Consider the following 25,581-nt stretch of genomic DNA (forward strand, 5'->3'; position numbering starts at 1 on the left):
GCAACAGAAAGCAAAGGGAACGAGGAGTGGGGTTTGGTACACAGTTTGCTTGTTCCGTGCGTTCTTTCCTTTTTTTCCTTAGTCGTTTTAGCAATATTCTATCAGCAGGTCTGTAAGCACTTTCCCAAGAGCTAGGCTGATATTTTGCAGCAGCTGATGGACACTATTAAAAATCACTTCCAGCTATTTTACATCTCCTGGACACCCCTGTCCCAATTCACATGTAAGGAGATACATATTGTCATCTTGTAAAGTCCAGCATCAGAATGATCTAAGATGAATTAACTGGGCTGCTTTGAGAGGATCTGCAGGTGATAGGCTGCTTTGTAGCAAGGCTTATGCCCAAGGTTCCTGAGACTCCATACACACCACTCCAGAGCATCCAGCCCATGGGGCTCTTCCCCCATTGGAATATCACTGCCTCATGTTCTACTGGTAGCCTCCCCCTCGATAACCTCACTACTGAGAGGGGAGCTGTCAGCATAGTATCCCCTAAATAACCTGCAGTTTGTAGACAAGAAATAAAAACACACATTCCCATAAGGAGCCTGCATGGTGGTGCAGCTTCCCTGCTTTGGGACCTGAGCTAACTAGCATGATTGCAGCTTAAGCAGACATACCCTGGGATTTCAGTACAAACAGACCCAGAATTTCACCCTAATGAAATTTTGCTTCTAGGTTGATGAGCAACAAAGGAATGACCCTGAGATGATTTTCATCCATTAATTCTTGGATAGTTGAATTGAGATATATAATAGGCAGGGCCCCACCCCATCAATTTCACAGCCATGAAAAATGTGTCACAGACCATGAAATAAACCCCTCCTTTTGAAATCTGATCTCCCCTGTGCTGCTAGGAGCACCCTACCTGGGGGGTGCCTAGCTGCAAGTCCTAGCCCAGCCTGGTTTCCTGCAGCAACGAGAAGGTACCTGGAGGTGGATCTGATCCCTCCCTCTTGCCTTGAGAGCAGCCATCTAGGGGAAAGAGCAAGCCCCTTTCATCCCCAGCCTGGCCAGGATTAGCAAGTAGGCGGCCCAGACTGGGTGCTTCAGGCAGCATGGGGAGATCAGACCCACCTCCAGGATACCAACAGGTATAGCTGTTCTCAAGGGGCTTAGCACAAAAGTGATGTGGCAATCCCATGATTCTCCTCCCCCCACCCACAACAGGTGTGGGGCACCTTCCTCCCCCGCCTTGTTTTTGGGTCAGGACCATCATGGTTACAACACCATGAAATTTCAGATTTAAACATCTGAAAATGGTAAATTTACCAATTTTCAAATCACATGGCCATGAATTTGGTAAGGCCCTAATAATAGGCTTCCAGTCACATATGATTGTGAAGCCCTGTGTTAATAGAAACTGAAGATCTAAACAGGAGACAATGATATACACCTGATTCAGGTATCTATGTCACTATTCAGAGACTGGGAGGTATGGAAGTGGTCAGTGTGTAATGCTATTTACACTGATGTGTGGAAGACTGGTTTTGTTAGCTTTAGAGGGTCTTACTGCTTTAGTTGGGTTTTGTTCTGACCTAAGTTGAGCTGCAAGCTGCTGGAATTTTTACATGTACTTACATAAGCTAGCAGCAGGATAATACTATGGTCAGTTATTTTCACAAGGGTCTATTAGATTTCAGAGACTAGGTACAGTCTTGAAGCATGGGTCTGGGAACATCTAGCTCTCAAGTACTACGGAACTTAAAATGGAGGGGCTTCCCTACTTGAATTCTCAAACCATATCCTCAAACAGTCAGAAGAGAAGAGCTGTCTAAGGACAACTATTGCTTTAGCTAGGACAGCATTGTGAGCCCTGTCAAAATATTGTTCTTCTAGTAGTCACACAGTGAGACGATTGCTCTCAAAGCCTATGTTACTCTATCACTACAGAGGTCAGTATTAGACAGTTAACCTTCCTTTGGCAAAGAATAAACGAAGATTACACAATCCCCACTATATGCTCAGAAATGATTTAATAGCCACAGTCACTAACTGCAGATTAGTTACAACTTTACTAGGAATATGCTTGTATCTCAAAGTGATTGAAGAAACTTGTAGAACTGGACAGCAGTGTTGTGCAGCAGTCATTGAACAGATTCTTAACAGCAAGTTCTGATCCAACATGGAGATGGGAATTCCTCAGGCCCTCTCATAGACTCTTGTGCTGGTGACATTATTTATAGTGCATTCCTAGAAGGCAAGATGATTAATTAGGTTTCTATTACAGCAGAGTTCTAGGAGTCTAAGTGAACAAGGATATCTGTCATATCAGAGTCTAAGATGTTTATTTAGTATGTCACTCTGATATTTAATATGAGCACAAGAGTCAAGCATTTCTTGCCTCCTGGAACAGGTTAGAGTGATCCTGATATCAGCTTAAATTATCAGCCAGCACTAGTACACTTGAACAGCACGCTTCATGTCTGCCTCTAACTTTCTATCCGGCACTCAGATTGGTGTTTAGTACAAGAATACAAACTCTTGGGTTTTGGTCTCTTTAGGGTCTCTCCACTAGTTTTGTTACAAGCGGAACTTGCCTACTTTGTAGGTTATGGGTTGGGTTTAACCTGGTTTAAAATGGTGGGTGTACAGTCCCCCTTCATCTGTGAGAAGTGTAAGAAATAATTACGTGCCTTTTTGGAACCAGACACTGAAACACTAGGAGCCTCCACCCAAACACAGGTATATCACCACCTAAGAACAGATGGAGAATTTGCATAATCTAGGCTTTTGTTTGGTGGAGGTTTGCATCTCTGTGCATGGAAAGACACTGAAGTGGCAGAGAAGCAGAGAACAAGGATAGAGCCAGAACCTTAGAACCTAGCCTTGAGAACCTCAAGAGACTGCATACTTTTGGACTAAGTACTGGCAGGAGAGGGGCTTGGAACGGAGCAAAGATACTGTGTGTTCAGGGAAACAGGACTTTGTGCACGGTAAATACCAGATGTCAAATCGACTCTTCCTCCTAAGCAAAGAGAGCCCACTAGACCACGTTTTGCCTAGCTGCTCAGGCAAGAGGGGTAACCATATTTTTGTACCTCACTTGGTTCTTACATGCACCAGCAGCTTTCTTAATGAGCATTTCTGTTTCAGCTAGAGCATTTAGTGCTCACACGAGGGTTTAAAAAAAAATTTGAACTCACCACCACAAGCTTAGCATCCACCAGTTTTCTCTTTATTGTCGTCTCTTTGCCATCCCACTTCTGCACATGAATCAAAGAGCCATTGTCCAAGGTGATAATGCTCTGCCAAGACAAAAGAAGCAGAGGGACTCTGGGTCAGATAGTCGCAGCACACGGAAGATTTGCCTCTTCAAATCATTTAACAAATCCCATGTTCACAGGAGAGATTCAAGCTGACTTTCAGGAAGCTTCCTGGGAAGATCCAGGTTTCAGAAGCTTCTTTACCACTGCTTGCACAGCTTCTTAGAAGGCACAGATCCCACTGTACCGTGGCTGTGAGCCTTAACTAGCATAGGAGACATGTGCCACCACAATACATCCATTTTGTCAGCCCTCCTCCCCGCCCCCCCGCTGGAAGAAAAGTCAGGACACAGGTGGGGATTGGAGTTGGGCTAGTCCCCACTACCTTGTGGTTATCACTTGTGATTTGATGTAGTGCCCTATCAGATAATGCATTACATGGATGCATAGGGGCACCATCTGCTTTGGCCTGCCACAGAAGCTTCTCCAGTAGGTGCAGCTGCATGTTGAGATTTAAGAAAGCATGGCAAAGAAGGGGAGTAGAAATTCTAGCCTTATCTATAGGGGTTTTTCCTCCCTTTTCCATCCAGACTGATGTGAGGGTGAGTAGACATAGTAAGAGATGCCACTGCCAAGGCTACTACATAGCCCTCCCCTCACCCCAGAGGCACTTGTCTTCCCCATGTAATTCTGTCTGCCTCAGGCACCTTGTATTCAGTAAAAATGTCCCATTGAAATTTTGCGGCTAGTCACTTTGAGAGACAGTCCTATTCTACACCATGCAGCAGATAAGGAGCATTTACTGGTCAGCCTTTAGAGGGAAGATCTGGGCTTGTGCCCATTTTCTGCTTTACATAGAATGAAGGAGGGCTGGATGTAGTCAGTTTTTTTGTTGTGTTTTTAGTTGAGCGTTAGCAGTTGAGGTATTTCCTACCCAAAAAGGCTATAGCAACTTAAGTAGTCAAATTACTACTTTAAACAAACACTGAAAGCCAAGCCATTTATAGAAGGCATTTTTTAGAGTAAGCATTTTATTTACCATCCGTTAGTTCCAGTGACTAGTGAACACTTCAAAGAAAGGAAGTTGTTACACCTTATTGATCCAAGGGAGGCCTTCAGTTTGTGGGAGTACAATGGGCATGAGGATTGCCCCAGAGCCAGGCAGAAGTGCCAGGCATGACATCCCCAGTTCTTATGAGGCCAGGGCAGAGGGGAACCATGTCTAAAGAAAATAATCATGAAGCAAGGAAGGGCATGTCAAGGTTCCTCCGCCACTCTGAACTCTAGGGTACAGATGTGGGGACCTGCATGAAAAAAACCCCTAAGCTTATCTTTACCAGCTTAGGTCAAAACTTCCCCAAGGTACAAAATATTCCCCCCCGTTGTCCTTGGACTGGCCGCTACCACCACCAAACTAATACTGGTTACTGGGGAAGAGCTGTTTGGACGCGTCTTTCCCCCCAAAATACTTCCCAAAACCCTGCACCCCACTTCCTGGACAAGGTTTGGTAAAAAGCCTCACCAATTTGCCTAGGTGACTACAGACCCAGACCCTTGGATCTTAAGAGCAATGAACAATCCTCCCAACACTTGCACCCCCCCCCTTCCTGGGAAATGTTGGATAAAAAGCCTCACCAATTTGCATAGGTGACCACAGACCCAAACCCTTGGATCTGAGAACAATGAAAAAGCATTCAGTTTTTTACAAGAAGACTTTTAATAAAAAATAGAAGTAAATAGAAAAAGAAATCCCCCCTGTAAAATCAGGATGGTAGATATCTTACAGGGTAATTAGATTCAAAAACATAGAGAACCCCTCTAGGCAAAACCTTAAGTTACAAAAAAGATACACAGACAGAAATAGTTATTCTATTCAGCACAATTCTTTTCTCAGCCATTTAAAGAAATCATAATCTAACACATACCTAGCTAGATTACTTACTAAAAGTTCTAAGACTCCATTCCTGGTCTATCCCCGGCCAAGAGCAGCATACAGACAGACACAGACCCTTTGTTTCTCTCCCTCCTCCCAGCTTTTGAAAGTATCTTGTCTCCTCATTGGTCATTTTGGTCAGGTGCCAGCGAGGTTACCTTTAGCTTCTTAACCCTTTACAGGTGAGAGGAGCTTTCCCCTGGCCAGGAGGGATTTCAAAGGGGTTTACCCTTCCCTTTATATTTATGACAGGGCACAAACCCAGAAGTCCTTTGCAAGTCACCTTTAAAGATTAACCCTCACCTTGGTTTTCCTGTCATCTGCTGTGGTTTCTTCAAACTCTTCCCCCAGCTTGAAGGAGATCTCAGTGTTTTTAAAGGAGCTCTCTGTTTTGATGGTTGTTATGTCATCATTAGTACTGATAATCACACTCAGCTTGGCCAGGCTGCCAAGCTTCCTAGTAGCAATACCCACTCCTTGAAAAGAAAAACAAATTAGCAGCTTGGATTTTACATACACACCCATGAGAGAAATCGGTAAATAGGTCTGTGAATGTACTAGAAGGCATCTCACGCTCAACCATGTAGGCTCTGCAGTTCTAAGAGGAGTACAAAAGAGATCAGCAGATACCATATAGACCTCTTCCCTCTGTATGTTGTAAGAAGGTAGCATTTTAATAGTCAACTTAGCAGTTGAAACAGTAAATTGTGTTGTACTAGTATGCTCTAAGAGACAGCTAGATACAAGCCATAGATGTGGCGTTTGTATCCTAATCCAAGCTTTCCTAAATAATAGTGGTGTTTGTTTGGGCCACATACTTAGTATCAGCCATTCAAGGAATTACGTTAGAGCCCTCATAACATTTCCTGCTTATGAGTAAGAATTAGTTTGTAGATGTACAAACTATCAATAGTTAAGAATGCAATATCAGTAAACAGCACCATGCAGATACAAAACTTCTAGCCTTCCCTTTACTAGGAAGGAAGAGCTATGACTATTCATTAGGAAAGAAATATTTGTAATGAAAGTGTTCTGTCACCCCAAATAATATCAAACAATCAAGACTACAGAGACATTCTATTCTGTTACCAAAGTGAATCATCTATAAATAAAGAAAACCAAACAAACCCCAAATACTATCTCAGTATTTTCTATTTTAAACCGGGGGGGGGGGGGGGGGGGGGAAGGATGGGGAAGAGAGGGAGAAAGATGAGCCTTGTTTAACTTATAATATATTCCTCACCCAATTCTTTCATATAGCTCTCAAAATTTTCACTAGAAATGAGTTTCCAGCTTCCTAAAAAGGACTCCCACATGATAGAAAAATGTAACTGGAAGGATGACTAAGCAAAGAGGAAACTAAAACCTTCTAAAACCAGAAATGTCTATGAAATATAGGTGCTCAATCACTTCATTTTAAAGATGCCCTAAATATGTGATACTCAGGGACAACCAATCAGAAGAGGCAATGTGAGGACTCCAATCACTTTCACTTTTATTTCATTTAGCACAGAAGGGCAATTAATAAAGGTCACTCATCCCAAATTAATCTGCTATTCAAAACTGAATGTTTTCAATGGAGAGACACAGTAAATATGAAGAATCAGCTTTCCCCAATTAGAGAGGGATCAGTTGAAACAGACCTGTCAGTTTGTGTAGATTCAAAGAATCCCTTCCTGATGTGCCTGTGAGGCCCTACACAGGGCTTGATTACTGCCTGTGGTGATGTTTCCTGGCTCCTACCAAGTACTGATCTTGCCCCTAGACTGAGCAAGTTCTGATTGCTCTCAAACCTGGCTCCTGCAACATCCATCTCCTCCCCTCACAAATACAGTGCTCAAATTGGGGGGCAGGGAGTGGTGATGTACTTCAACTTTTGGTCAACTTCCCCCTCCTGCCCCTGCCAGCTTCAGTGCCGAGGGCTGCACTGCCATGACCACAAAAGTCCCTCAATACCTGCATCAGTTAAGAATCCTCCCAATTCATTCCACCTGCAATCCCTAACCCCCACTAATCATTATGTGCCCCAGAGCTCCTGACAGTCCTGATTCCCTGATTTGTGTTCTAGGTCTGTTGGCTCAGCTGTTGCTGGGAGGGAAGGGAGGCAGAACCTGCGTTGTTGGTTTCTTTAAAATACAATATTATATGCTAGGTATCATGGAGACTTTAGGAATATAATCCACTGGTTTTTAGATTCCACTTACTTTATGGGGGCTTAAATAGTTGACCCCGTCCCTTTCAGATAGATGCAACTCTTGTTTTGGAAGGCTATTTTTTTTCAAATTATCCCCGGTAGTGTAGGTGAAAGCCACGATCATTATCCTGCAAATATGTACTTAACTTTAGAAACACTGAAGCCAAAGGGAATACTTAATACTGCATAAGTATTTGCAGAACCAGGGCCCGAGTTTGTGGATTCTTTCTGCCCTTGTGGTTTTTACCGTAAGCACCTTGAGTTTAACTTTGTTACAAGAAAAAATACAAATGAAATATTGGTAATTAGAGGGCCTGACATAATTTTCTCCCATTGGTCATCACCCTAGTATCACATGTTCAGAAAATCTTTAAAAATAAGCTGTTGGGGAGGGGGGTGTTATGATGTATTGCTTGTTGGTTTCCTGCTGAAAGTTTGGGGTCCCCCCCCGGATCATTGTCTAGTAAATCCATACAGAATGTGTGATCAGTTCTTAGGAACCTGGAAACTTGTCTCCAGTGAAAAATCTGAAGATTATATGAAAGAATTAGGTGAGATATACTGTTTTCTTAATTAATAATCTTGTGATTCTTTCTCTCTTTTTATATAAACTGTAGTGGGTCTGGAATTTACTCTTGTGACTTAAAAAAACCTCAAACTTATACTGATTTTCAGGGGATGCCAGTTAATTCTACTCAATAGCATTCCAGCTGTATTTCCTGGAGCATGTAGTTTGTGAAGGGCTCAGATACTACCTGAGATTATATAACATAGTTATTTAATTAGCTCTCATCAATATCACTGTTCAAGCTGAAAATTACACTACACTACTTATAGTCTTAAATTGCCATACTGGAGTGGGGAGGGAGGTAAAAAGGCATTGTAGAGTTCCCTCATTGTGTTTCAATAACTCCATATCTAATGTTCTTAGCTTACAAGTAAAAAGAGAATTCCTTGGTACCAAACACAAGTTAGGTTATGAGAGTTAAGTTGGATTTTTGTTTCTATTTTGTACATCCTCAGCAGTGATGAGGGTCAGACTATGCTTTCTGTGGCTGCTGTGCAACTCGGCTGCATTCAGTGGGCTTGCAGAGGGGTCAATGACTGGAACTTACTAACCCATTGTGTGTAAACAGGATTGTATGAAGTCTAGCTCCCTGACTCATGTTTGTTCTGCTTTTGTTGGGTAAATAGGAGTCAAAAGAGGTAACAACTTCTTTTTGTCACTAATGTAAGTAGCAATGACTAAATCCACAGGCCACATCTATTGAGTAAAAAGGTGCTTTCATGTGGGGGCTCTTTAGACTACGAAGACTCCTTGAAGGATATGAAATACTAGGTAACTGACACACTCTAGAGTCAATTCTGTGCTCCATAGGTGAATCCGTATTCAAATCAATTACACAGGTGTCACTGAGGCAACCTATCCAGTGGCTTATATGGGGAGTCCTAAATGAAGCCTAACCTCTAAATAGGTGAGATGGAAAGGGGCAAGATTCCAAACTGGCTTCCATAATAATCCTGCTATTAAGATAGACTTGTAGACCCAAAATAAAAAAGCATGTATGCATAAAGGCATACAGCTAAAGGTAAAATGGCAGCTGCTATGATGTAGTAACACAATAATAACGAATACTGAGCTCTTGTATAGTAACTTTCATTGGTAGATCTTAAAGTGCTTTACAAGGGACATCAGTATCATTATCCCCATTTTATAGATGAGGAACTGAGGCACACAGAGGTTAAGTGACTTGCCCAAGGTCACCCAGCAGCCCAGTGGAAGAGCTGGGAAAAGAACCCAGGTCTCCTGAGTTCTGATCTAGTGCTAAACCCACTAGACAACACAGCCTCCCATAAATGGGCCTCCCTGATTTTCTCCTCTACCTGCTCCTTCAGTGTTTGGTTTGACATGGGAGATAGGGAAACCTCTAACTCCCCAAAATGTGTGGATTCATCACATCTTTATAGATACCTGGAAATATTTTATCAAAAGGAAAATTTCACTCTCTGAAGTAAGAGATGAACAGATAAGGATTCTTTAAGTCTGCTGACTATCTGAGGAGTGGGGGGAAATGCACACCTATATTTATGATGCCTTTTTTGCAGGGGGGACAAGCTGTTTATCTGTTCATGTCCTTCTAATTGTCCCAGTCTCTGTTTCCAGGCCACCCTTTGTGCTCTCTCCTTCATTGCCAGACAGAACTCCTGTCTTTCCTTTGTTTTCAGAACAGAGTGAAATCTTAGATGGTATCTTGTGTGTCTTCTTCAGGAGTGGGCTTTGCCATGAGGAAACTGTGCAGCCTGGCAAAGCCTACCGTGATCATCAGTGCTGATGACGATATGCTAACAATCAAAACAGAGAGCCCTGTTAAAAATACAGAGATCTCCTTCAAGCTGGGCCAAGAGTTTGAGGAAACCACAACAGATAACAGGAAAACTAAAGTGAGGGGAGTGCTTGGTGTTACTGATCAGCTTGTGTTGTGTGGATTTTTTTTTCTCTTTTGGGCGGAGGGAGGGATAGGATAATCTACTTGAAAGCACTACAGTCTGAAAACCATCAGATACAGCTGTACCATGGATCTGGAATTTTGATTAGGACAGAGCTGAGAACATGGTACGGTACACAGGGGGCAAATAGCCCTTTTAATTTGCAAGATACTGGGCAAAATAGCTCACCTTGCTGCTATGTCTTTCCAGAGTGTTGTAACCTTGGACAATGGTTCAATGATTCATGTGCAGAAATGGGATGACAAAGAGATCACAATAAAGAGAGAGGTGGTGGATGGGAATATGGTTGTGGTAAGTGAGACCGTTCCTGCAATCTGATCAATGAACGCTGCTCTTAACACATCGTTGAATCCTCATCATAATCTCTTTATTTTGGATAATGTGGACCAGTGTTTTTTATTAACAAGTGAAAAGCCCTCATACTGTATCTTTGAACAGCATTGGAAATTGTTTTAGCCACTTTTAAGTACTGCTTAAAGACCATTGCTGTACAATGACTTCTTCTAAACTGAAATTTTGAGACCAGTGGATTACTAATGTAATTCAGTGCTAAGTGTGGTGACTTAGGATATGTCTACACTATGGAATAAGGTCGAATTTATAGAAGTTGGTTTTTTAGAAATCGGTTTTATATATTCGAGTGTGTGTGTCCCCACAGAAAATGCTCTAAGTGCATTAAGTGCATTAACTCGGCGGAGTGCTTCCACAGTACCGAGGCTAGAGTCGACTTCCGGAGCGTTGCACTGTGGGTAGCTATCCCACAGTTCCCGCAGTCTCCGCTGCCCATTGGAATTCTGGGTTGAGATCCCAATGCCTGATGGGGCTAAAACATTGTCGCGGGTGGTTCTGGGTACATATCGTCAGGCCCCCGTTCCCTCCCTCCCTCCGTGAAAGCAAGGGCAGACAATCATTTCGCGCCTTTTTTCCTGAGTTACCTGTGCAGGCGCCATACCACAGCAAGCATGGAGCCCGCTCAGGTAACCGTCACCCTATGTCTCCTGGGTGCTGGCAGACGCAGTACGGCTTTGCTGCACAGTAGCAGCAACCCATTGCCTTCTGGCAGCAGACGGTGCAATACGACTGGTAGTCATCCTCGTCATGTCCGAGGTGCTCCTGGCCACGTCGGCTGGGAGCGCCTGGGCAGACATGGGCGCAGGGACTAAATTTGGAGTGACTTGACCAGGTCATTCTCTTTAGTCCTGCAGTCAGTCCTATTGAACCGTCTTATGGTGAGCGGGCAGACGATACGGACTGCTAGTAGTCGTATTGTACCATCTTCTGCCAGGCAGGCAAGAGATGAGGATTGCTAGTAGTCGTATTGTACCATCTTCTGCCGAGCAGCCATGAGATGTGGATGGCATGCAGTCCTTCTGCACCGTCTGCTGCCAGCCAAAGATGTAAAAGATAGATGGAGTGGGTCAAAACAAGAAATAGACCAGATTTGTTTTGTACTCATTTGCCTCCTCCCCTGTCTAGGGGACTCATTCCTCTAGATCACACTGCAGTCACTCACAGAGAAGGTGCAGCAAGGTAAATCTAGCCATGTATCAATCAGAGGCCAGGCTAACCTCCTTGTTCCAATAAGAACGATAACTTAGGTGCACCATTTCTTATTGGAACCCTCCGTGAAGTCCTGCCTGAAATACTCCTTGATGTACAGGCACACCCTTTGTTGATTTTAGCTCCCTGAAGCCAACCCTGTAAGCCATGTCGTCAGTCGCCCCTCCCTCCGTCAGAGCAACGGCAGACAATCGTTCCGCGCCTTTTTTCTGTGAGGACGCCATACCAAGGCAAGCATGGAGGCCGCTCAGCTCACTTTGGCAATTAGGAGCACATTAAACACCACAGACATTATCCAGCAGTATATGCAGCACCAGAACCTGGCAAAGCGATACCGGGCGAGGAGGCGACATCAGCGCGGTCACGTGAGTGATCAGGACATGGACACAGATTTCTCTGAAAGCATGGGCCCTGCCAATGCATGCATCATGGTGCTAATGGGGCAGGTTCATGCGGTGGAACGCCGATTCTGGGCTCGGGAAACAAGCACAGACTGGTGGGACCGCATAGTGTTGCAGGTCTGGGACGATTCCCAGTGGCTGCGAAACTTTCGCATGCGTAAGGGCACTTTCATGGAACTTTGTGACTTGCTTTCCCCTGCCCTGAGGCGCATGAATACCAAGATGAGAGCAGCCCTCACAGTTGAGAAGCGAGTGGCGATAGCCCTGTGGAAGCTTGCAACGCCAGACAGCTACCGGTCAGTTGGGAATCAATTTGGAGTGGGCAAATCTACTGTGGGGGCTGCTGTGATGCAAGTAGCCCACGCAATCAAAGATCTGCTGATATCAAGGGTAGTGACCCTGGGAAATGTGCAGGTCATAGTGGATGGCTTTGCTGCAATGGGATTCCCTAACTGTGGTGGGGCTATAGACGGAACCCATATCCCTATCTTGGCACCGGAGCACCAAGCCGGTGAGTACATAAACCGCAAGGGGTACTTTTCAATAGTGCTGCAAGCTCTGGTGGATCACAAGGGACGTTTCACCAACATCAACGTGGGATGGCCGGGAAAGGTGCATGATGCTCGCATCTTCAGGAACTCTGGTCTGTTTCAAAAGCTGCAGGAAGGGACTTTATTCCCAGACCAGAAAATAACTGTTGGGGATGTTGAAATGCCTATCTGTATCCTTGGGGACCCAGCCTACCCCTTAATGCCATGGCTCATGAAGCCGTACACAGGCAGCCTGGACAGTAGTCAGGAGCTGTTCAACTACAGGCTGAGCAAGTGCAGAATGGTGGTAGAATGTGCATTTGGACGTTTAAAGGCGCGCTGGCGCAGTTTACTGACTCGCTTAGACCTCAGCGAAACCAATATTCCCACTTTTATTACTGCTTGCTGTGTGCTCCACAATATCTGTGAGAGTAAGGGGGAGACGTTTATGGCGGGGTGGGAGGTTGAGGCAAATCGCCTGGCTGCTGGTTACGCGCAGCCAGACACCAGGGCGGTTAGAAGAGCACAGGAGGGCGCGGTACGCATCAGAGAAGCTTTGAAAACCGGTTTCATGACTGGCCAGGCTACGGTGTGAAAGTTGTTTTGTTTCTCCTTGATGAAACCCCCCGCCCCTTGGTTCACTCTACTTCCCTGTAAGCTAACCACCCCCCCCTCCTCCCTTCGATCACTGCTTGCAGAGGCAATAAAGTCATTGTTGCTTCACATTCATGCATTCTTTATTCATTCATCACACAAATAGGGGGATGACTACCAAGGTAGCCCAGGAGGGGTGGTGGAGGAGGGAAGGAAAATGCCACACAGCACTTTAAAAGTTTACAACTTTAAAATTTATTGAATGACAGCCTTCTTTTTTTGGGGCAATCCTCTGTGGTGGAGTGGCTGGTTGGCCGGAGGCCCCCCCACCACGTTCTTGGGTGTCTGGGTGTGGAGGCTATGGAACTTGGGGAGGAGGGCGGTTGGTTACAGAGGGGCAGCAGTGGCAGTCTGTGTTCCAGCTGCCTTTGCTGCAGCTCAACCATACACTGGAGCATACTGGTTTGGTCCTGCAGCAGCCTCAGCATTGAATCCTGCCTCCTCATCACGCTGCCGCCACATTTGAGCTTCAGCCCTCTCTTCAGCCCGCCACCTCTCCTCCCGGTCATTTTGTGCTTTCCTGCACTCTGACATTATTTGCCTCCACGCATTCGTCTGTGCTCTGTCAGTGTGGGAGGACAGCATGAGCTCGGAGAACATTTCATCGCGAGTGCGTTTTTTTTTCTTTCTAAGCTTCACTAGCCTCTGGGAAGGAGAAGATCCTGTGATCATTGAAACACATGCAGCTGGTGGAGAAAAAAAATGGGACAGCGGTATTTAAAAAGACACATTTTATAAAACAGTGGCTACACTCTTTCAGGGTAAACCTTGCTGTTAACATTACATACATAGCACATGTGCTTTCGTTACAAGGTCGCATTTTGCCTCCTACCACCGCGTGACTACCCCCTCAACCTTCCCCCCTCCCTGTGGCTAACAGCGGGGAACATTTCTGTTTAGCCACAGGCAAACAGCCCAGCAGGAACGGGCTCCTCTGAGTGTCCCCTGAAGAAAAGCACCCTATTTCAACCAGGTGACCATGAATGATATCTCACTCTCCTGGGGATAACACAGAGAGATAAAGAATGGATGTTGTTTGAATGCCAGCAAACATACACTGCAATGCTTTGTTCTACAATGATTCCCGAGTACGTGTTACTGGCCTGGAGTGGTAAAGTGTCCTACCATGGAGGACGCAATAAGGCTGCCCTCCCCAGAAACCTTTTGCAAAGGCTTTAGGACTACATCTAGGAGAACCGCAAATGCCAGGGCAAAGTTATCCTTTCACATGCTTGCTTTTAAACCATGTATAGTATTTTAAAAGGTACACTCACCAGAGGTCCCTTCTCCGCCTGCTGGGTCCAGGAGGCAGCCTTGGGTGGGTTCGGGGGGTACTGGCTCCAGGTCTAGGGTGAGAAACAGTTCCTGGCTGTCGGGAAAACCGGTTTCTCCGCTTGCTTGCTGTGAGCTAGCTACAACCTCCTCCTCCTCATCATCTTCTTCGTCCCCAAAACCTGCTTCCGTATTGCCTCCATCTCCATTGAAGGAGTCAAACAACACGGCTGGGGTAGTGGTGGCTGAACCCCCTAAAATGGTATGCAGCTCATCATAGAAGCGGCATGTTTGGGGCTCTGACCCAGAGCGGCTGTTCGCCTCTCTGGTTTTCTGGTAGGCTTGCCTCAGCTCCTTCAGTTTCACGTGGCACTGCTTCGGGTCCCTGTTATGGCCTCTGTCCTTCATGCCCTGGGAGATTTTGACAAAGGTTTTAGCATTTCGAAAACTGGAACGGAGTTCTGATAGCACGGATTCCTCTCCCCAAACAGCGATCAGATCCCGTACCTCCCGTTCGGTCCATGCTGGAGCTCTTTTGCGATTCTGGGACTCCATCATGGTCACCTGTGCTGATGAGCTCTGCATGGTCACCTGCAGCTTGCCACGCTGGCCAAACAGGAAATGAGATTCAAAAGTTTGCGGTTCTTTTCCTGTCTACCTGGCCAGTGCATCTGAGTTGAGAGTGCTGTCCAGAGCGGTCATAATGGAGCACTCTGGGATAGCTCCCGGAGGCCAATACCATCGAATTGTGTCCACAGTACCCCAAATTCGAGCCGGCAACGTCGATTTAAGCGCTAATCCACTTGTCAGGGGTGGAGTAAGGAAATCGATTTTAAGAGCCCTTTAAGTCGAAATAAAGGGCTTCATTGTGTGGACGGGTGCAGGTTTACATCCATTTAACGCTGCTAAATTCGACCTAAAGTCCTAGTGTAGACCAGGGCTTAGCAGTAAAGTAGACTGCAGTCTCTCTACCTTCAGGTGCATGCTTGACTTACAGAACAGCTTTGTTGAGACATTTCTCTTGTATTGCTATTGTAATTTCATTGAACTCCTCTTTGTTCTTCTAGGAATGTACCATGAAGTATGCCATCTGCACTAGAGTCTATGAGAAAGCATGAGGAAACTATCTGCAATTAACTGCAACCTGCTGCGGGGAACTGGCTCAGTTCCCCAAGATAAAGGCTACTGTCTTCTTCCTTCTGTTTGTTTGTAAAAGTTTTGAATAGTCATGTACCTGCAATGTACCATACTTCAGCTTAGTTGCTACTTGTTTGAACTGTGGCTAGTGAATAAAATATTTCCAGGCTAATGACCTAGAGTATTTGTGTTGTGGTGATGCCTGATACCTTGGAAAGGTATGCTTATATTGCAATCAGGCCGCAACCTGGGCCCCTTCCATCTCCGTGCCCTAGAGCCCAGGGCAGCCTGAGCCCAAACATCAACACTGCAATTAAACACTCTCTTCACCCCAACCCACATCAGCTGGCAAAGGCCACCCACAGATGTCTAACTGGGGAGAAGATATACCTGAAGTGGCCTACTTGACCTGGATTAGGGCAGGAGTGCCCCAAAAAGCCAAACCATAGGCACAAGATAAGCTTCTCCCCATTCTGGGGGGTTAACAAAAAGAAATGGGGGTGGGTGGGTCATCTATTTGAGGGACAGACCCCAAAATGCTTGGATGAGAGGGTCAAAAGAATATGGGATAGGGAACACCAAATGGAAAACCCAACTGCTCCAAGAAGAATGCTAGGAAGTTAGAGGTCTAGAATGCCCCACTGGAACTCTGTCCAGGTGGGAGAAGGAATAAAGTCAGAGCTTCCCGGGGATGTCTTAGAAATGTACCAACTTCCTAAACTATTTTAAAAAATCACTTATCTCCTCTTTTCTAGATCTTTATATTACTGATGTCTCCCTCTCCTGAGATGGACACTCAGAGATGAACACAATGCTCAAGATGAGGGTGCTAACAATTTTATATAGTGGCATAAGAAGTTTCTTCCTTTAGTCCCATCTCAATACATTCTGGTTTTGAATTGCTGCATACTTTCAATGACACTTGTCTTGGAGTAATTGTTGTTGACTGAAAATTCTGTAGTGTGTGTAAGTAGCTCAAATTGATCCTTGCCGTATGAATTACCTTTCACTTACCAACAATGATTTTCACCTGCATTTGTGCTGCTCATCTCAACAAAGCTGTTCTGTAAGTCTGCAATTCCCCAAGAGCAAGGCAAACAATCTTCCTTAGTCTCACCTAATCAGTTTTCAAATTACTGGCAAATTCTCACATCTCTAAAACCCCCTGTTCAGGATCATTAACAAACATAAGACTGGTCTTCTTACAAGTGCAGCACTCCAGGAATGTGCACACTTTACAATGTTCAAAACTGCATAACCTTCCTCCTTTACCAGTTGCCAATTATTGGCCTTTCCCCTGAGACTAATTATATTCCACCATAGTCTCTTGAGAGAGACTTACAAAAAAGCTTTTTTCAAAAGACAAGTCAACTGTTTTTCTTCTACTTTAACTGGCACTCAATTCTACGGGGAAGACAACTTAACATTTCAAAACATGTTCTGGCTTGTTTCTTTGACTTTCATCTCTGGCTTTTAGAGCTCTGCCTTTAATTATTGTTGGGAATAATTAACTTTGCCAGATGTTGAAGTAAGGTTTGTTGGCCTATAACTTCCTAGGTGGCTCCAATGCCTCTCAATTTAGGTACAATGTTAGTCTCCTGCTATAGGAATGGACTGTGTGTGTGGTTTTTTATTAAAGAGACAAGGTGGGTGAGGTAATTCTTACTGGACTAACTTCTGCTGGTGAAAGAGACACGCACTGGAAACTCAAAAGCGTAAGAGTTCCAGTGGTGCATTCTAGACCTCTAAGAGGGATGAAGCAATAGCAGAAGAGCTGGAGAAAATCTCATTCCACGCCCCTTTCTGACACAGAGAAAGTGCATGACATAGGAGTTTCACTTAACCATCAGTAGTAGCTTGAATATTAAACAGATAATTATAGTATTGCCTTTGGCACTGTCTGGCCCACCTTCACCCCTAACCTTTTCCAGGAAGTCCTGCTCTTCAATGATGGAGCAATCTATTTGCTTCCTGTTTCTATCACTCAGAAACCTAGATTTCCCCTTCCTCTTAATACAAGATGTTGACTTTAGTAGAGACTGATAAGATCCATTTCAGAGTAACAGCCGTGTTAGTCTGTATTCGCAAAAAGAAAAGGAGTACTTGTGGCACCGTAGAGACTAACCAATTTATTTGAGCTCAGATAAATTGGTTAGGCTCTAAGGTGCCATAAGTACTCCTTTTCTTTTTGATAAGATCCAGTGGTGCAAGTAGAATTCATTTCTTACTGGTACGCCGCACTAGTTAAAGCAGAGGCCTGGGAAAGGGCATGTGGCTCCTCACTTGACCCCAGCCCAGGGCTCTGCACTTTCCCCTTCCCTTCCCTTCCCTCCCCATGATCCATCCCACGTTATTTGCAGAGGGGGCACTCCCAGTGGGTGGACACAGCACAGCTGCTGTGTGGACTGCTAAGAGAAGAGAGCTTGCTCTCTGGAACAAGAGCCAGTTCACAGTCAAACCTGCTTAGGGAATTGCCAGCGGAAGAGCTTCAAACCAACTCCCTCTGACAGCAGAGAATATTTTTGTCAAACATGCTGGCAACCGAGCCCCATGCTGGTAGCTCCTCTGGCGTGGCTGTACAGCCCCCAGCCCTTCCACACAGCTGTGTCTCCTGAGTCCTGACCAAGGTCTGTAAAGCAGCCCCGCTGGAGGACAGGGCTGGGTGCGGGAGGCTAGGATGGTACAGCCCTGCCGGCATGGGGTTCTGCTCCTTTCGCCGCTGCAGTTCCTGGGAGAGCCCTGAACCACATGTCTCTCCCAGGAACCGTCGCGGCAAAAGGAGCCCTGGCAGCCCTACACCAGCAGCTCCTCTGCCATGGCTGTACCATCCCAGGCAGGGCTGCCGTACAGATCCCTGACAGGAGACACAGGCATGCAGCTGTGTGGAAGGACTCGGGGAGGTACAGCTGTGCTGGAGGAGCTGCTGGTGTGGGGCCGCCTGATAGCCCAACATTCTGCTCCTCCTGTGTCTTTCTGCTATGCCATACTGGCTCTAAACCGCTTACTGGTACAGCGGACTGGACCAGACCAGACCGCCCTACTTACACCACTGATAAAATCTAACATAGCTCCCCCTTTTACTTTGTCCTTGAAATCTACCATGGTGAATATAGCTAAAGCGTCCCTGCAGCTGGCTCATCATCAGTTGCCATAACCTCTGGGAGCTTTTTTGCAGCCAATACAAGCTACAGCAGCCTGTAGACTGCTCAAACCTGTGCTAGGGACCAGGCCAGTGCCTGATGGCCCGAGGATCAGCAAAATGTGAAGGTGAGTTAGTCACCTTTCCTTCCAGCCCTTTTCTGGATGTACACCAAGTACAGCTTTGCCACTTCAGACAAGCAGAGGAGCAAAGGACAGACTCAGCACCTTCTCTATGAAGGCAGATGCATTTCCAGTCCCCTGTCAAAATAATAATGTCTCACCCAGTTCTTTCATGTATTCCTCAAAGTTTTCACTGGAGATGAGTTTCCAAGTTCCCAGGAAGAGCTCAGGAGTTGTGGGAGTTTGCTGGGCATTGACAAGAAGAGCTGCTGCTACCGTGGAGAAAAAAGAAGGCGTGAGATATGTGAACCCTGACAACTTCTCTTTAAAAATGGCTTGAATACGTAATACTCAAGGCCAACTAGTGACAGACAGTGTAGGGATAAAACAATGCTAGGAATCAGATTCCAGTCACCAGCATTTTTATTTCCTGCATAGATCAAGGTTTTCTCACATCCCCCCCACCCCCATACACACACAAACTCACTCTCCTGCTGGTAATACCTCATCTAAACTGACCACTCTCCAAGTTTAAATCCAAGTTAAACCAGAACATCTGGGGGGGGGGGGGTAGGAAAAAACAAGAGGAAACAGGCTACCTTGCATAATGACTTAGCCACTCCCAGTCTCTATTTAAGCCTAAATTAATAGTATCCAATTTGCAAATGAATTCCAATCTCTTCAATCTCTCTGGTCACGCAATCACAGACATGAAGATCGCTATCTTAAAACAAAAAAACTTCAAATCCAGACTCCAGCGAGAAACTGCTGAATTGGAATTCATTTGCAAATGTGTTTGGGGGTGGGGGGATGTGAGAAAACCTGGATTTGTGCAGGAAATAGCCCGACTTGATTATGTAAAGAGTTGTCACTTTGGATGGGCTAGCACCAGCAGGAGAGTGAATTTGTGTGGGGGGGTGGAGGGTGAGAAAACCTGGATTTGTGCTGGAAATGGCCCACCTGTTGATCATTTTAGATAAGCTATTACCAGCAGGACAGTGGGGTGGGAGGAGGTATTGTTTCATATTCTCTGTGTGTATATAAAGTCTGCTGCAGTTTCCACGGTAAACATCTGATGAAGTGAGCTGTAGCTCACGAAAGCTCATGCTCAAATAAATTGGTTAGTCTCTAAGGTGCCACAAGTACTCCTAAATTTAACAAGCAGCCAAAAGTGGCGCCCTAGGCGACGACTCTGTGGGTACTCCGGGGCTGGAGCACCCACGGGGAAAATTTGGTGGGTGCAGAGCCTCCATCGGCAGCTCCCCGCGCCCGGCCCCAGCTCACCTCCACTCCACCTCCTCCCCTGAACGTGCTGCCCCACTCTGCTTCTCTGCCCCCCCCCCTTTCCAAGCTTCCCGCGAATCAGCTGTTCGCGCAGGAAGCTGGGGCAGGCTGAGAAGCAGGCGGTGGCTTTGTGCTCAGGCCCAGGGAGGCGGAGGCGAGCTGGGCGGGGGGGCGCGAGAAGGGCTGCCCGCGCCACAGCAGGTAACCCGTGGGGCGCGCAGGAGAACCGCTCCCCGCCCCAGCTCACCTCCGCCTCCCTGGGCCTGAGCGCGAAGCCACTGCCTGCTTCTCAGCCCTTCCAGGCTTCCCACATGAACAGCTGATTCGTGGGAAGCCGGGGGGGGCATTCAGGGGAGGAGGCGGAGCGGACATGAGCTGGGGTCAGGAGCGGGGAGCTGCCGGTGGGGTCTCTGCACCCACCAAATTTTCCCCGTGGGTGCTCCAGCCCTGGAGCACCCAGGGAGTCGGCGCCTAAGGCGCCACTTTTGATGTGATCTGTGGGGGGAGCAGCCGCTCCCCCTGCTCCCCCCCAGCTACGCTCCCCCCTAGGAGCCAGAGGGACCTGCCGGATGCTTCATGGGAGCTGCCCCAGGTAAGCACCGCTGGGACTCCCCACTTCGCCCCCCAGCAGGTCCCTCTGGCTCTTAGGGGCAGGGTGGGCACCCAGTATGGTGGCCCACAAGATCCTCCTGCCCAGTTCTGGGGCAGTCAGGGGACAGGAGAGGGGCTTGGATGGGGTAGGGGTCCCGGGGTGGGGCATCAAGGAACGCGGGAGGTTGGATGGGGCAGGAGTCCCCGAGGGGTGGGGGTGGGCAACGACCCCCTCGTGGGGTGAGGAGGGAACCAGTTGTTAAGATTTTGGCAGCTCATCACTGGATATACTGGGGAGTTAATGAAAGAGGTGAACTAAACTGGGAAGAGGAAACAAGAGTCATAGATTAGATCACACTATGGAAGTGAGTCTGAAGAAGAGCTGCACTGGTGCTAGACACCAGATTACCACAATGCCAGGGAAAGAGAATTGGGCCAGACAACTGGAGGTTGGGAAGGAATTCTTAGATATGGGAATTGGCTCCTTTGACTGTGCATTATGATAGTAATTTTGGATCAAAAATAATTAGGAAATATACCATCAATATAATATCTCATTAATGTCCACACTACAGTTAATAGGTTCAAATCTCCAGTCAGTTACACCCATGCAAACTTAAAGTCAGTTGGGCTGCACGGGTGTAATTGATAGAATTTGCCCCAATAACTTTAATTACATATTACATTTACTGAGTCTTCTATCTGATGATGCAACCTTTCAACTGCCAGGAACACTGGAAATAGAAGAGTTGATATAGGCTTCCAGAATTAAAATGTACATGGAAATATAGCGTGCTTGAGTCCAGGAGAAGAAGCTGAAAAACCAGCTTTTGCAGACACAGCTATCACTGATGGGGTAATTCGTTGGGACATAGTGACCTTTTAATAACAATTAGTGAAAATGGGCTATGGTATTAAAATAAAAAGCCTCCATTTTCACGATTAGGAGAAACAAATGATATGCAAACTGATTGCAGTTTCATGGGTATCATCTATGCTTTATGCTCTGCAACTCCCATGTGGTAATATAGCTGAAGTATTCCATACCAGCACTCCACAGGGGATGGAACAGGTACATGGTGGAGCAGGTATCAAAGGCCAGGCTTCTGCTCAGGATCAGTGTTCACCCAGTCATAAGCAGGGTTCTTTACTGCCACATCATCTGTTGAGAAAGAAAACCAAGATATCAAACACAGAACATGCTGTATTTCTCGGGACCACATTGTGAGCCCCTTACTCACACTGCTGAACGATTACTTACAAAGGGTGTCTCACTGACATCAATGGAAGCATTTGCATGAGTGGTATCTGCTCCCACCAGAAGGTGTTCACAATGTGGCCCTCTGTAGCTCTGGTCCTTCACTAAAATGGGAACAATACATACCTTCCTCACAGTGACTGAGTAGCTAAATTCACTCCTCTTGGTAATGTGCTTTCAAATCCGCAGATAGACGCCGCAATCTAGAATTCTTACGTTCCAGCAGATCAGTTCTAAACACACCTTACTTAAAACTGCTGCTGCTGTTTTTCTGCACAACTCTCCAGAACCACACATCTTACCTACACAGGGGTCCGCACAACCCCCTAAGCAGGGTTAAATCACCTTTGAGACACAAAAACCAAATATTAGTAGCACAGAGTTTTATGTTCAGAGTTATCCAGTGGGCTAAACACGTGCACTGTGTGTATTTAGACTCGGCTCATGAACAAAAAACATTCAACATCTAAATGTTTCCATCCCTGCAGCTTGCTGACATTTGGTACGTTCCTCTGACCTATTAAGTGCTGATTTGCCAGCTCCAGCGGTAGGTGGTGCTAGAGAACACTGACCCCAAGGGACTGGAGCAGAAAAGATACAGCAGAACATTCACACAGGAGATATGTCGGTTCCACTAGTTCTGGGGTGAAGTTCACACCACTGAATAAGCATCAAATTTTACAAACCAGGTGCCGCAACCGATTCTTAACTTTGCTGATGTTATGGATGCAGCTGCTCAGTTATTGCTCTAACCTGCTGCTCTGTTCCAGTGAGCTACCAGCGGACTCTATTTAATGAACATCCTGAAGTTCACTAAAGCACAGAAGTCTCATCGATTGCAGTTCCCTGCTAGGTAGTACATTGAAAGCCTATAGTTACACTATCGCACAGAACCTACTCACCTCCACATAGGTTGATGATATAGAATGGGCTGAGTTTATTCTGATAACGGTGGTGCTGCAATTCTTCTGTAGGACCTGATGTTGGTTTGGACCCCTGTAATTCAAATAACAAATGAACTGACCAAGTGTCTTGCTTCCCCGCCCCCCAAGACAGTTCCATTTTTCAACGGTCTTGACTCTGTTCTGGAAATTTGACATCTTAAAATGGGACAACTGAGAGTGTCCCATTTTATGCACAGCATCTCTCCTCACTCCTTGACCTAGCAGAGGGCACTGCTACAAGCTGCGGGAAGCCATACTCCCTATCCCCCGCCTACTGGGAGAGCAGCTACAGCAGGCAGAGGACCATGGCAATGCCACCAGATCACCCCCACCAATTCACCATCACCAAACCCCAGCGAGCAGCACCACCACCAGGCCAGCATTAGCAGCAGAACCGCCACCCAGGCTGCCGGAGTGGAACCCAGCTGGTGGTAGCACCAACCCCTAAGGTGAGGGAAGAGGATGAGTGTGAGAAACTAGCTTCTCAAAGGGGTGGGGAGTAGGGTTGCCACTTCTGAGATCCAAAGAAAATGGGACATCTAGGATTCTTCTGAGCCCATAAAACTGGACACCGGGCAGTGTGTACTGAGCACCTTTGCAGATTTCCCAGGCAACTACCTCAAAACAGGGAGGATCCTGGGAAACCTGGACTGCTGGCAACCCTCGTGGGGAGTAATGACAGTTTTACCTTTTCTGTGTTGGGTTTTTTCCCCACAATTCTGTGAACGTGGTCACCTTAACAACAAATAAATAAATAAATAAATAATAATAAAGCTGTCTATAGTGCTGCCCCCTAGTGGTGACTTTATCTCAAATGTTAGCAGTCTGTGCTCTTTGAACAGAAGGGAAGGAGCTCATTCCTAGCCTCCGGTTTCACCTTGAATGTCATGTCTTGTTGTCTGTGGAATCAATGGCAAGGTTCCTCCGAAGTGATTATCCATCATTTGCACTCCGCAAGGAACAAATTGCTTCGGGAGAAGCTAATTTGTAGGGATGACTCCTTAAGAACCTTCAGCCTGAGGTGAGATCCAGTGGGGGTGGATTACGACTGATAGAACTGGCAGCTCTGTTTATGTAATGCTTCTGCAAAAAGACCTGTTGTTCAAGGGTGGAATCAGGACAGCTTTGTTCTTGGAAAACTCCTTGTTACTGGAGAGGCATAGAGAACAGGAAAACTGGGTCACGCTTGTTGGCCTGTGGGCTGAAGCTCTTGATGCAGGGATGGCAAACAAATAGTGAAGTGCTGGGGAAAAGGGCGTGTTCCTGAGGCACAGACACTAAAGTTCTGATCCTTCAAACTCTTATGCATGTGGGTAATTTTACTGGCAGGACTTGGGCCTAAGTCAGGAGAGGAGCCACAACCCCCTCCAGCACAAATGCATTGGCTTTATTCTTTTGGAATCATTCAAAGAATTTAAAGAACTATTCCACATATAAAAATGTATGCAACTCCGTTCATTTCAGTGAGACTGTATTATTGAGGTCTGCTCAGGCCTAATTTTAAAGGATCCTAGATCTGAACCCAACCCGGACAGAGCTGTCCTGAATCCGATCCAAGGGCATTGAGTCCTTTTCAAATCCACCCCAACTTGGACCCAACACTTTCCTCTAGACCCATATCAGAGCTGCCACCTCATCCTTGGGGCTTGGCCTCTGTGGGCTTCCTCTTCCCCACACCCTGTGCCCACAATCCATCTCTAGTCCTAGTCCTAGTCCTGCCAGCTGCCACCGCCTCTCTGCACCGTATGTGCTGCGGAGAGAGAGGTACTGCAACTCGTCAGCATACTCAGTCCTCAACGCACGCAGCACAGCAAGGCGGCAACTGGCAGGACCTGGACAGGCAGCCGCCACCACACCGATCCCACAGGCAGGAGGAGGTGATCAGAGATGACCTGAGCCCAATAGGGTCAGGTTATTTTCTGATCCTTCCCAATACATGAAGTCAGGTCACATCAGGTTTGGGTCAGATTGGAAGGCTCTACTCTATTAGCTTGGCAAGCTATAGAAGTGTAAAAAGAGACAGATTTCCTCAGGTATCTGTCAGAGGTAGGTAAGAACCACCCAGGAGATGGCTACGTGCTATGTTAGCGTTTCATACCCTGCGTCCCTAATACAGACAGAGTCATGGTGTCCAGAACAATATGACTACCATATTTCCTCAAGTAGATACAATGGGTAGAAAGAATAGTAAATATGGCAGGTGACCAGCTTGGCTTAACAGTGAAATCCTTGCTGATCTTAAACACAAAAAAGAAGCTTACAAGAAGTGGAAGATTTGACAAATGACCAGGGAGGAGTATACAAATATTGCTCAGGCATGCAGGAGTGAAATCAGGAAGGCCAAATCACAATTGGAGTTGCAGCTAGCAAGAGATGTTAAGAGTAACAAGCAGGGTTTCTTCAGGTATGTTGGCAACAAGAAGAAAGTCAACGAAAGTGTGGGCCGCTTACTGAATGAGGGAGGCAACCTAGTGACAGAGGATGTGGAAAAAGCTAATGTACTCAATGCTTTTTTTGCCTCTGTCTTCACGAACAAGGTCAGCTCCCAGACTACTGCACTGGGCAGCACAGCATGGGTAGGAGGTGACCAGCCCTCTGTGGAGAAAGAAGTGGTTGGGGACTATTTAGAAAAGCTGGACGAGCACAAGTCCATGGGGCCAGATGCGCTGCATCCGAGAGTGCTAAAGGAGTTGGTGGATGGGATTGCAGAGCCATTGGCCATTATCTTTGAAAACTCACGGCGATCGGGGGAGGTCCCAGATGACTGGAAAAAGGCTAATGTAGTGCCCACCTTTAAAAAAGGGAAGAAGGAGGATCGTGGGGAACTACAGGCCAGTCAGCCTCACCT

The 25,581-nt window shown here is 46.3% G+C and overlaps 2 protein-coding genes across 3 annotated transcripts; one reads left to right on the top strand and one right to left on the bottom strand.

The window, feature by feature from the left end:
- Nucleotides 1-1,961: 1,961 nt before the first annotated feature.
- LOC125632602 (myelin P2 protein-like) lies at nt 1,962-22,777 on the bottom strand. 2 transcript variants are annotated; one of them, XM_075125087.1, is made up of 6 exons: nt 22,692-22,777; nt 21,579-21,693; nt 18,818-18,928; nt 5,443-5,615; nt 3,147-3,248; nt 1,962-2,193 (listed from the first exon to the last, which is right to left on the bottom strand). In XM_075125087.1, the coding sequence occupies exons 2-6, from the start codon at nt 21,607-21,609 to the stop codon at nt 2,143-2,145; spliced, it is 468 nt and encodes a 155-aa protein (XP_074981188.1). In that variant the 5' UTR covers nt 21,610-21,693; nt 22,692-22,777; the 3' UTR covers nt 1,962-2,142. The 2 variants fall into 2 exon arrangements, with proteins under 2 accessions (XP_074981188.1, XP_074981189.1); XM_075125088.1 differs by lacking the exon at nt 22,692-22,777 and having other exon boundaries at nt 21,579-21,750.
- On the top strand, nt 7,812-15,519 carry LOC125632603 (myelin P2 protein-like). Its single transcript, XM_048841075.1, has 4 exons — nt 7,812-7,884; nt 9,603-9,775; nt 10,031-10,132; nt 15,326-15,519. The coding sequence occupies exons 1-4, from the start codon at nt 7,812-7,814 to the stop codon at nt 15,374-15,376; spliced, it is 399 nt and encodes a 132-aa protein (XP_048697032.1). The 3' UTR covers nt 15,377-15,519.
- Nucleotides 22,778-25,581: the final 2,804 nt, after the last annotated feature.

The sequence above is a fragment of the Caretta caretta genome, chromosome 2, assembly GCF_965140235.1.
Source record: "Caretta caretta isolate rCarCar2 chromosome 2, rCarCar1.hap1, whole genome shotgun sequence".
NCBI lineage: Eukaryota > Metazoa > Chordata > Testudines > Cheloniidae > Caretta > Caretta caretta.